This window comes from Pygoscelis adeliae, unplaced genomic scaffold (assembly GCF_000699105.1).
Source record: "Pygoscelis adeliae isolate BGI_AS28 unplaced genomic scaffold, ASM69910v1 Scaffold71, whole genome shotgun sequence".
In the NCBI taxonomy this organism is placed as follows: domain Eukaryota; kingdom Metazoa; phylum Chordata; class Aves; order Sphenisciformes; family Spheniscidae; genus Pygoscelis; species Pygoscelis adeliae.
Genome location: NW_008824356.1, coordinates 6750347 through 6762690, shown reverse-complemented (window position 1 = coordinate 6762690; position 12344 = coordinate 6750347). Strand labels below are relative to the sequence as shown.

The window sequence follows — 12344 nt, the reverse complement described above, 5'->3', positions numbered from 1 at the left end:
ATGCCGACTTTCTCGGAGGTGGACGGTTCCTTAAAAAACGCGTGGAAGGGTCTCGTGGTCTGTACGAGCTGAAAAATGGGAAGTCAAGAAACTGTGTTTTCGACTAATTGGCTTTGGCCGGGAGGTATCTGGCGTTCAGGGGGGAGCTTGCTGACAGATGTTTTTGTGGGCGTTTGCCTGGAGAGGAAGGAAGGGGGACTTGTGGGGACTAAGGGCGTATTTTCTTTTTTGCTCCGCAGTGGTGGAAAGAGTACATAGTGTAGTGTGACGTTCCTGTTTGTAGAACGGGCATTGTCACACGCTCCCGTTCAAACAAGATGTGAATGTGGATGAATTTAGCCGCATATTTTATAGGGATCTTCCAGAATGCTGAGAGAGCGCACATTGCTTTTTCCCCTATAATCTCAGAAGTTACTGCCATCTGGTTTATGAGCACAATGCTCAAATTTCATAAATTGTTTCTCATACTATATGGAGTGATTGTAGAGAAAGTAATAATTTAGTAGTAGATTCAAGCATAGTTGAGTGTCACTGAGTGAAATTATCAGAATTAACTTTTTATGTCTCTCTTTTTTTTTGGTGGCTGTCTATGGATGTGCAGTTTTTTACCAGCTCCAACCCAGCTGTCTCAAGACCAGCTAGAACTAGAAGAAAGAGCAAGAGCTCAAAGATCTAGGCAGACTGCTCTAGTCTCATCACGAAGGGAACCTCCCCCATACGGTTACCGGAAAGGATGGATACCACGGGTGCTAGAGGTAGATATTTAAATTCACACTATAGTAGCGTGTCTGCTAATGGGAGGGAAAAAAAGTGTATTTTCTGGAGTAGAAATAAACTCTTGAGTATCTTGAGTGTAGCACAGAATTGTGCAAAGCCTTATCATGTGCAGAATTTCCATCCAGACTGTTGGATATATTCTTGGGTTGGGGGAAATTGTTCCAATTCACCAGATATGGTAAACAGGATGTTATAAGGATTGTCCCCTTCAGAGACTGTTATATTGTAATATGGAAATAGGTCTATGGTCCTTTCAGCTTACAATCTGTGAAGGCAAGGATCCTCTGAGAAAGACATCTATAGCGTTCCTCTGTCATTATTTGTTAAACGCATGTTCCAGATTATAGCTGGAATAAGTGAACATGTGTATATTGGAGAATACTCATGTATTCTGTTCATAGTGTAACAAAAGATAGCTGCTAATGGGGGAGAAAATTGTTAGAGTTGGAAGGAAACTTAAAAATTTGTTAGATACTCATTGTTTATGTATGTTACTGGCAAAAGGGTTCTGGACAATGTTGTGTGTATTTAGCTGTAAATCCTTGCCAGTTTAACATAATTGCAACTGGAAATGTTAAAAGGTAGAAGGGAAAATACAGATGTATAGCTCTGATTACAAAATCATTTTTGTGGCTCAGTGAGAAACTGAACTAAACGTTGCAGATTTTGAAATCGTACTTGGCAATAACATCTGAGACCTGCTCTGATGAGACTGACTTTTGTTCTGCCTAATACTTTAACATTGATTCTGTAACTTACTGTTGAATGTGGGACATCCGGTGAAAGACTGTGCAGGGAATAGTTACTGCAAGATGTCTATGCACTTCAGGGTCTTTTCATTCAGTAAGTTCTATAGTCCATTGCTGTCTTACCAGTTAAATAATAAAGTTACTAGAACATTCTGGCAATGTTTCATTTTGTTAAAATCAATCCAGTCTTTCATTCCATTTCCCACCTGTGCAAATGTTATACCATGTTTTTGTGTTTCAGTCATTCACTGCTTTTTCTTTTGCGTAGGATTTTGGAGATGGGGGTGCTTTCCCAGAAATTCATGTGGCTCAATATCCATTGGATATGGGCCGAAAGAAGAAAATGTCCAATGCTTTGGCTGTGCAGGTGGATGCAGAAGGAAAAATAAAATACGATGCAATTGCTCGTCAAGGACAGTCAAAGGACAAGGTAATATTTCTTCAAATATGTAGACTGGCATGTATACCTGGAAAAGTTGTGTGTATACATTGCGTATGCTTAAACTCATTGGTCTGGCATTAGACAAATGGATTGCCTCCTTGAGGTGCAGTCCTGTTTTCTTAGAGTCAGACAGACATGGGCATTTTGACCAGGATCACTATGTGATCTTCTCTGTTGTGTAATTAAAAGGTAGGGCAAAAATGGTGAGAGTCTCTACACAAAACTTACCTGATAGCTTACCAGCTTTCATTAGAGAGCTTTCCAGTGAAGGCAAGAAACTGAAAACCGGCCTGATCATAGACAGCCTTATTTCAGTATGTGGAGAGAGGGGGCAAAAAAAGCACAGAAAACACAGTTCAACTTTCAGAATACTACACCTTGTGTCTTGCTAATTTAACATTTGAAGTTCTGACCGTTTTCAATATTGTTGGGTGCTCTTTTCTTAATTTTATTTTTTTGATTGTAGCAGAAGGTATTGCCAGTGGTTATACTCCAAAATTTTTGTGTTAAGTTCAGTGATGGCAAGATTCTCGTTGAGTTTGATGGGAACCAACTTCAATTTCCTGTATACATTAGCCTTTCTAAAAACAAAGAGATGACGCTTTATCTTGAAGTCCTAACTAATATTGACAAGATCAGTTACTTGGGTCTCCTAGTCCACTTTGAGGAGTATCTACATCTACCTTTTAAAATGTAACAGTGGACTACATTAAAACTTTGAATTCTTTTAAGCATGTGTGGGGGCTGAAAAACTGCTGAGGCATGATCAAATGTTTGACCATTGCTTGTTATAGCAAGCATCTCCTGTAAAGAATAGGGTAATGCAAAGAAAATCTAAAAAGAGGGTTAACTACAGAGGGTGTTTTAGTGGATAGATATGAATAGTTGTTCTCAAAATATTTTGACTTCTGCTTTAATTTAGGTTGCCTTGAAAAGCTTATGGGTCTGTAATATGCCTCATATCTTACTGCAAATGAGGAAGGGGAGAAACCTATCTAAACAGAAAAACAAAAGGTGACCTTTACTTCTCAAACAAAATAGGGCGAGCATTCTAAGAATATCAGGGGAAATCTTTCTTTTTTGACAGATAATTTTTTTTATTGTTTTAAATTGATCCTACAATTGCCAAAGTTGCAGAAAGTTCATGCCAATAGGATTTTATATTTAACTAATACTCGTTTGAGTGTCAAAAAAGTGTCACATCTTGTATATCCTCATCCTGTGCATCTAAAGTTACTGCAGTACCTTTGAAAAAAATTAGTTCAAATCAACCAGACGCCATGCTGCCATGTGGTAGAAAGTAGTCAGGCTAAACGGAAACACCAGCAGTGGCAACATTTTTACTGAGGGGACTTTCATTGGAGTTCCATCAGACTTTATGTAGTGTCTACTTATTTGTCAAGAGGAAGGTGCTAAAATATTAACTACACTTACAGAATTTTGTGATACTAAATTTTTGATACTTGATACTAAATAGAAATTTTACTTATCCCAAAGGATAAGAAATAATTCGGAGCAGATAAGTAGACAAGAATTAATAATTGTACTGATTTTGGGGAAGCTGCAGGGCAAATAAGAAGCAAAAAAAAAAAAAAGTATAATTAAACCCTAATTTTTACAACTTGTTAAATACATCTTCACCTACTTGTAGGATCAGATTTAACGTTCATATAATAGCACTGTTCAGATAGGTGTCTAAGAATATTTGAAAAAGAACTAGAAATGATAGTAGGCTTTAGGCAAAAATGACTAATCTTTCACTGTGCCTTATTTGGTTCAGAGTTAGGAAAATACTTAGAACAGGTAAAGTTAAATTTCAGCTGTTAACATTGGTCATATTTGATTCATGAAGATCTGTACCAGCATTCATTAACTTTCCATGTGGCATCTATAAAGAAGCAGTAATTTTCTCATTTTGTGGCCATACTTACCAGGATAGAAGAGATGAGTGGCTTTTCCGAAACTGGGCTCTGTAGAACTTGAATTGGGTTTTCCTGACCCTAAGCTCTGCCTTCTGCATCAGATTGATTCTGATTGCATCCAGCTGGATGTAAATGCTGAGGCTAAAAATTAAGTATTGTGGTTCAAGTGGGGATAAAACTGAGGGAAAATTAGATATTTCAAACAATTTCACTACTATTGCTTTGTTTTGCAGGAAAGAGAAAGTATTAGCAGAGATGTCATAGGGAGCAGTTCTTCAGTGATCTGTGTTGAGTTGAATAATGTGGAATATTTTCTGTAAGAGGGAACTTCTGATAGTAGTGTCAGTAGGGTTACATACAGAAGTTTCATTATCCTGAGAGCTGCAGTCATAATTCAAATATTTCTTCAATCTTAATACTTAGAGCTAAGAGAAAGAGATACTTAGCAGCCTGCCAGAAATGAGATGGAGTTTCTGATCCTATTTTATGAGCTACTTGTTTGGTCTGAGTTTAGAAACAAATTTTGCTTTTGCTACAGTTTATGGGTTTTTTGAAGTTGAATTTAGTATTCTGCCTTCTTGTAGAGGCAGGAGTTCCACCACCTGGACCCTATAGCTAGGTGGCTAGTCAGCAGTTTCTGCTATTGCAGTGGTTCATCTCTCTTGCATCTGTTCCCTTACATATTTAAAAAATAGTTGCTTCAGAGAATTTTCCTTGAAAAATGCTGACATAAATGAGATAGTTTGACAAGCCTCCTGTTTGGGGCTGGTAGAAAGTCTGCTAGACGACACGAAATGCCGGATAATGTTGATGAACCTGGATACATGACCTTATGGATCCAAGGATAGAGTTCCATCTGGTTGTCCATATGAAAGATTTCCAGCATTAGCCATTTGGTTAGCTCTTGTGCTGCTATAGATTCTTCCAACACTTTCTCTACTCACATGACTAAAAGCCAGGCTAAAATAATGCATCAATAATGGATATATTTTGGTGAGAATGATGCTCTGTCCCCTTATTGGGAAAATAAGGACATATAATTGCTTCCTGTGTTTTTATCAAGACAGAAGAGAGTGAAATCAAGGAATGGAACTATTAGGTCCATTACTTTTTTTCTGGCAAGGATGATTTTTCTGTTCAGGAGTTGGATTTCTCCTTAGTGGCCCCAGGCTGCAGCTTAGATGTTAAAGGAGAAAAAAAGAACCACAAATCTTACCTACTTTTTTTTCCTCAAGATTGTGAATACAGTTGAAACATTCACAAGAGAAAGTAGTTCCACTGTTGAAGGAACTCCTGTCACAGCGATGGAACAGGACAAGAGAACGTGAATGTAACTAAAATACTCAAAAGTATTCATTACTCATAATGTATTTACCTTTGTGGTAGAGCTTGGTTTGAGAGCTTATCACCAATTTTTTTCTCTGGTGTGTGTGCCTGGCTTCCAACCAGGTAATTGTAATGACTTCTAAAATGTTACGTGCTTCATACGGAGAAACCATTCTTTGCCAAGGAAGGAATTCATTCTCCAACATTTGATGGTAGCCTCTCAATTTACACATAGGATTGATGAGCACTGTACAGGGGTGCTCTGGATATATAGAATAAAATATGTTGAGGGGATGGATTTATCTGTTACAAATTAAGAAACTTCTGTCAAGACACTTGCGTCTTATCAGGTGTCTTGTGAAACTCTGAATGTGATTGATGTCTAAATCCTACCATGAGCTACAGTATCTTACACAGCTAGTTAGGTAGGATTGTTCTCTTTCTGATGGCAGTGGCATGCAGATTTCTAATTGCTGCCTGTTAAGGCTGCCCCAGACAGAGAAGGAATCATCTAGCTGTACCAAAAATTGAGCATTTTGTTTCTGCCTAGAAGGAGATTCTGCTTTTCAGTAGCAATCAAAATGGAATTATCTGAAACACAGGCTGATGCTTCCTTTTAAATTTCTTAGATGAAAAATGGTAGTGAGTGGGCATACTACAATACCAAACAGTGCCAGTCTCCTCTTTATCTTAGGTTAATAAAATGTCTCAACATTACTATTAAAATAGGGTAAATATCTAGAAAAACAACATGGTGCAACATCTTTATTGTCTATATCACCTCAAAAAAGGACTCCAATTAGAACATGCAAGGGTACCAAGTCTATGATGGAGAGAAAAATTTTGGTATTTTCAGGCTAGTTTAATCCATGTTATGGATTTCTTCCACATTAATGCAGCTTGCCACTTGCATGCAATATTTTCGGGTTTTAACTAGTTCACGTAGCTCACTTGTACCTCAGTGTACTGTAGTTTTTAGAGCACCTCTTAGACTTTTTTTTATTTTCTTCTTTGTCTTCTGGGATACTCTGAGCTCTTTCAGCATACTTTGTTCTGCACGCAGCAAGACACTTGGACTTAGAGTTAATTACCTTAGAGGAACACTGCTCTTCAGATGTCCTTCATTCAGCATCTGAGGAGCTAGGATATTATTGATACTAATTCAAAAGATTAAAATTTTAGGAGTGAAAGCTGACAAGCAGTAAATGGCTCTTGTGTGACAAATCAATGCTGAGGCTAAAGGTCAGTTTCATGGTTGGGCATGCGCTTTATAATGAACTTGAAATAATAGTTGCTATCTAATAGTGTTCTTTCCTTATGTTTAAAATTGGGGCTTAAAGCTAGTGACAGCCACCTGCATGTTGTATGAAGACTGATGTACCCATATGAGGGAAAGTGTAAAGAACAGTTTTCTCAAGCATTTCTTTTTTTTTTAAAAAACATAGCAAACATAATGATACGATAAAAATCTAGATGCTAAAAAAGGCTTGTATCGAATTCTTAAGTAATCCTTGAAAACAGAAGTACAAATGTGGATTTTTCTGTCTGTCTTGGGGAGCCTAAAAAGGAAAAGAGTAGGAAAGGGAAGCAGGAAACTGGTGTCTAATCCTAGCTCTGAGAATGATTTACATAATTATATTTAATCAAATTGCTTCTTTTCTTCGATTATTCCATCTGTAAAATGGCGTCTAGAGTATATTCTTGTTCTATGGGAGTCATTGAAGAATATGTCGAGAAGAATAGGAAGAGAGGAAACAGCCTCAAGTTGTGCCAGAGGAGGTTTAGATTGGATATTAGGAAAAATTTCTTCACCAAAAGGGTTGTCAAGCATTGGAACAGGCTGCCCAGGGAAGTGGTTGAGTCACCATCCCTGGAGGTATTCAAAAGACGTGTAGACGTGGTGCTTAGGGAGACAGTTTTGTGGTGGATTTGGCAGTGCTGGGTTAATGGTTGGACTTGATGATCATAAAGGTGTTTTCCAACCTAAACGATTCTATGATTCTGTTCACCAGCACTAATAAAATATAATGTCTTCCAGGTTATTTACAGCAAATACACAGATCTGGTGCCAAAAGAGGTCATGAATGTGGACGATCCTGAACTGCAAAGACCAGACGAGGAGGCAATTAGAGAGGTATTATATGCACTGATGTGCCTAGCTATCAGAGGTATATTGTATGTCTTGCATATGCAATGAGCGGCATTGTGTGGTACTTTTGTCTTTAGATAACAGAGAAGACAAGAGCAGCCTTGGAGAAATCAGTCTCCCAAAAAGTTGCAGCAGCCATGCCAGTTCGAGCAGCTGACAAACTAGCTCCTGCACAGTACATTCGGTATGTAGTGCTGGTGTGTGTAAGATGATGTTATATATAAAATTGATTAAAATTAGGATATTCCTTGAATTTCTGAGAACAGAAATTCCTCTTGAATTCTGTTCTGGAAGTAATATGAAACTGGCTTATGTATTTTGAATTAACCCACTAATGGTAATCTAGTTTGAAGTGTGTTGAAATGTGTTTTAACATGTCATGAGTTGTGGCACATTGTGGAGGGGTTATTGTTTTAGCCACAAAATGTAGATTTGTCAGGGAGCACTATGAATGATGCTGCCCTGGAAACAGAGTCTTTACTGGGAGTTTCAACCCAAGACAAGGCATGTAACAAGGTTCTTCCCTTATGTAAAACGAGCAACTGGGAAGAATTGGAATTACTAGGAAGCTGATACTCATGTATGATGATTTTCTGCTGCAAACACAGAAAAATTCCATGGCAGGGTTAGACTTGGCCTGATGTGAATTCTGAAAAAAAGTATGTGAAGAGGTTCTTAATAACCAGTAAGTAGTCACCAGGGATTCACAGACATAGGTGAAGAGTATTGTGACATGCTCTGTGTACTCTATTAGTTTGTTTCTTCTACTTTGGAACCTAGGTTGAAACAGGATAATATAGCCCTGGGGAGACACATTCTGTCTGGTGTAGTTGATTCTCTGCATTCAGTCCAGTATCCTCTGTGCGGTTACCTGTTCCTGGTGTTCACAGTGGAAAAGTCTTAAACTGGTGTGGATAACATGAAAATGCAGCTAGAGCAGTGAACTGAGTGAAAATGGTGGTGGGAAAGGAATATCTAGCTGTGTGCAGAGAACTGAGCACTTCGTTTTATTCAGGTACACACCGTCGCAGCAAGGTGTTGCCTTCAACTCTGGAGCAAAACAGAGAGTTATTCGGATGGTGGAAATGCAGAAGGACCCTATGGAGCCTCCAAGATTCAAGTAACTATTCAAACCTTCATGGCAAATAGAAGATACTATAGTGTATTTCCATATACAACACGCCGATTGTATTTGTTTTCTTAATTGTTCAGAATTAACAAGAAGATTCCACGTGGCCCGCCTTCTCCTCCAGCACCTGTAATGCACTCTCCTAGTAGAAAGGTATGAAATGCCATAGCTGTTCAGTTTTGAATTCTAGATGGGTTCACAAATTCTACTTTGATATAGTTCATGTTTGCGCACCTTCTCTTTATTGTTCTTTTGATGTGATGTTAAGCGATAAACTTGGTGCCTGGTGCAGTCTTTTTGAGGTTTTTTGGGGCAGTTCTGAAAGTAGCTCTCTTCCTATGTATCTTGTCAGAGGTTGAATAGATTTCTCATATTTTATGCAGGGCTGCATTGCTGGAGTTGTCCATGGCATGGATGAGTTGACTGAGGCTTTAGCCTTGGTACGCTAATGCTGCTTTTAGGCAACACTATTAAGCTAATCCTTAATAACACTAAGTTGTGTCATGAAAAGCTGTCATGACTTTATTCACTGTTGGCAAAGGTACAGCGCAGAAATTAACATCTTATTGCTGCTAGGAAGGGTTGAGTTTTTTGTAACAGTGTCCTGAACTTTGTACTCTAATTTATTTCAATAGTTTCATAGCTGCCTTTGAGAAAGAAAACAGTATTTCCTCTTGCTGTAGATATAAAGATGACTTTGCTTCCTCTCTTAAATCAGATGACTGTGAAAGAGCAGCAAGAGTGGAAAATTCCTCCATGCATTTCAAACTGGAAAAATGCAAAGGTAAATAAGTTGTCATAAATTCACCTTTCTAATGTTTGCACCCTACTGGGAGATTTCTATGAATGATTTAAGCTTGAATAATACTTGTTTCAAACCTCTAGAGTTAGGTGAAGTGGCTGCTTCCAGCATGGAGAACGCACGATTGTACAGCTCAGTTTTCCTTTCTTTGGCATATCAGGGTTGTCAAATTGACAGAAGTATAGAACTGAGAGAGAGAATATATTACTTCATGGCAGAGATTATGCATTTTGAGAGAGAAAAAATGGCATTAGTTAAAATCTCCATAATAGTGCAGTATGTGGAGTCTGAAACCAAAGTCTCTGGAGCCCACAAAGTAAAGCCGTCTAAACTGAAAAAGGGAAGGGTAATTCATAGAGAATCAAGCATGTTTCTTTTTAATACTGTAGTCCAAATTTCTCAAAAGATCTCCTTGTTGCATTCTTCCACTAATTAATTCTCATCACTGGTTAGCTTAGCCAATTTTATTTCTTTGAGTAGGTATGTCCTGTCCCTTTATCAGCCAGTAAGTTTATGTTCAGAGAGAAGGGAAAATTTATAATTTGCTGCAGTAACTGGTCTAGTTCTCAAACTTACCAAGCTGTTGTTATGAGGCAGCCTCTTCAAATGGAGGAAGGAAAAGCTGTATGTTTGGATGTTGGGTTTTTTTTTTCTACCCCAACACAGCTGTATAACTGGGACTGACACTAATTAGTAGATCAAATTTTAGGTTACAGATGGTAAAACCAAAGCAAAAATTCTGTAGAGCTCTCTCAAAAATCTTAAAATATCATCTATAAATACTTCTGTGTTTCAGCTTCTGAAGGCAAAATTGGCATTTAGTGTCTTGCTTTTGCTGGCAGCCTTCCCCCTTCCTCAGTTTGAATCAGCTAACCTCTTAACAGGTATAAAAACAGTTTAGGGAAAACAAATTTTAAGCACAAATAATAGAACAGCTTTAGAGACTGGGAAAGCTATTATCTGTAGTTCTTAACACAAAGCAAAGAGTGGATTTTAGCAATCAAAAACTGTCATTTGTACTAAGATGTAACTTGAGGGGAAATTGTGATTCAGATTTGGGGGGAGCGTGGAATTGGAGGGGAGCTTAGTATTACCTGGTATGAATTTGAAGTATGTATAAAGGAGGTCCATTGAGGTGTATTAATGATGGGCTGTGAGTTTTGTATGTGTGTTTGTTTTCTTACACAATAAATGTAATAATGTTTGTTATTACAAAATAATGTTAGTTTCTGTGATTAACTGCCTCTCTGTTTCCACTGTAGGGTTACACCATTCCATTAGACAAGCGTCTGGCTGCAGATGGCAGAGGATTGCAGACTGTTCACATTAATGAAAATTTTGCCAAGCTTGCTGAGGCTCTCTATATAGCTGACAGAAAGGTCAGGTGGTTGTTTAAACTGTTTTGTTCCATGTGGTTTTACCTTCTTTGTATGTTTATTTCCTTGGGAAAATCAACTGTGACTAGGCTATGGCTTTTTGATTTGTCCTGCTTCTTGGCTAATATAAGACATAAGGTCTTATCCCCAGTATCTTTGAATCAGTGGCTCAGTGTGCGTTAAATTATTGGAGGTCACGGGTCTTGTTTCTCAGCTCTAACTGCTGTGGCTGTCTGGCTTTGAACTTCATGTTTGTGGCTTGATTCCTGCCCTGTTTACTGGATCACTCCATGACAAAAGATCTGCTTGCATCCCAGATGCTAGCTTTTAACTACGACATAATTAAATATAACATAAAACATTTTAACTGTGTCTTATGTGTGCAGGCTCGTGAGGCTGTAGAGATGCGTGCCCAGGTGGAGAGGAAGATGGCTCAGAAAGAAAAGGAGAAACATGAGGAAAAGCTCCGAGAAATGGCTCAGAAAGCCAGGGAGAGAAGAGCAGGGATCAAAACCCATGTTGAAAAAGGTACATTTCTTTGTTATTAAGGTGCTATGGTTTGGGGGTTTTTTTAGCGCACTCTGAAGTGTGGGTTTGGAAAAATAACCCAAGAACTTATAATACCTAAATAGCAACTGTAATTTCTAAGCATGACATCTGTTCTTTGTGTCTTTACTTGATCAGCCAGTGAATTTGGTTAATTCACTGGCTGGTTTGATGGGATCCGAATTTGAACCTCGCAGCAGTATGTCAGTGTATACAGGTTTAGGACATTGTTGAGTTTCAGAGTTGTTAATGGATCAGTACAATAGCTTTCATGGTCTGTTCTAATCTAATTTTTTTTTTTTTAGAAAAGGCTTGTTGCAGATGAAGAGCAACTTTGTTTACAAGAACTAAACCATCTTTAAGTTTTCAAAGATGGTAAATGCAATATTCTCTCTTGCATTGTTATAACTGGTCTTGCAGAACTGTAGTTCTGTTGGCCACTAGGTCCAAAAACTGCTAACCTAACTAAATCATAACCATTGTGATAATGATTGAAATGACATTTCAAAGATCAAGATGCTGAACTTACAGAGCAGTTATGATCTCTCCTTATTACTAAAAGGTGGAGGATACGGTCATATAATGCCAAATCCTGCAGCTGGGATGGACTAGCCTCTTCCCAACAGGCTGGGGACTGGCCGGCTGGAGAGCCACTCTGTTGAAAAGGACCTGGGAGTCCTAGTGGACAACCTGCTAAACATAAGCCAGCAGTGTGGCCTGGCAGCAGTAATGCTAAGGGCATACTAAGCTGCTTCTGCAGGAATGTAACCAGTAGGTCAAGGGAAGTAATCATTTCCTTTTACTGGTGACCTGTTAGACTGCATCTGGAATACCGGGTGCAGTTATGGGCCCCCAGGTACAAGACAGACATTGATAAACAGGAGTGAGTTCAGTGGAGGGCCACCAAAATGGTCAGGAGGCTAGAGCATGAGACAGTGGTCAAAATGAGACAGTGGTCAAAAGTTGAAGCAGGAGGTTCCAACTGCATGCAAGGAAAAAAATTTTCACCATGAGGGCAACAAGGAGTGGGAACAAGTTGCCCAGGGAGGCTGGCAATCTCTGTCCTTGGAGGTTTTCCCCAGCTGAGTGGGCAAAGCCTGAGCAACCTGGTTTGAATTCAGCATTG

General features: G+C 38.7%; 1 protein-coding gene across 1 annotated transcript in view; it reads left to right on the top strand.

Annotated features, from left to right (window-relative positions):
• Positions 1 to 12344, top strand: part of SNW1 (SNW domain containing 1) — an 18184-nt gene that overhangs the window by 2324 nt on the left and 3516 nt on the right. Inside the window, exons 3-11 of the mRNA XM_009319513.1 lie at positions 602 to 755; positions 1795 to 1956; positions 7255 to 7350; positions 7443 to 7549; positions 8381 to 8485; positions 8578 to 8647; positions 9213 to 9278; positions 10559 to 10675; positions 11059 to 11200. Coding sequence (XP_009317788.1) covers positions 602 to 755; positions 1795 to 1956; positions 7255 to 7350; positions 7443 to 7549; positions 8381 to 8485; positions 8578 to 8647; positions 9213 to 9278; positions 10559 to 10675; positions 11059 to 11200 — 1019 coding nt within the window. The remainder of the gene's footprint in view (positions 1 to 601; positions 756 to 1794; positions 1957 to 7254; positions 7351 to 7442; positions 7550 to 8380; positions 8486 to 8577; positions 8648 to 9212; positions 9279 to 10558; positions 10676 to 11058; positions 11201 to 12344) is intronic.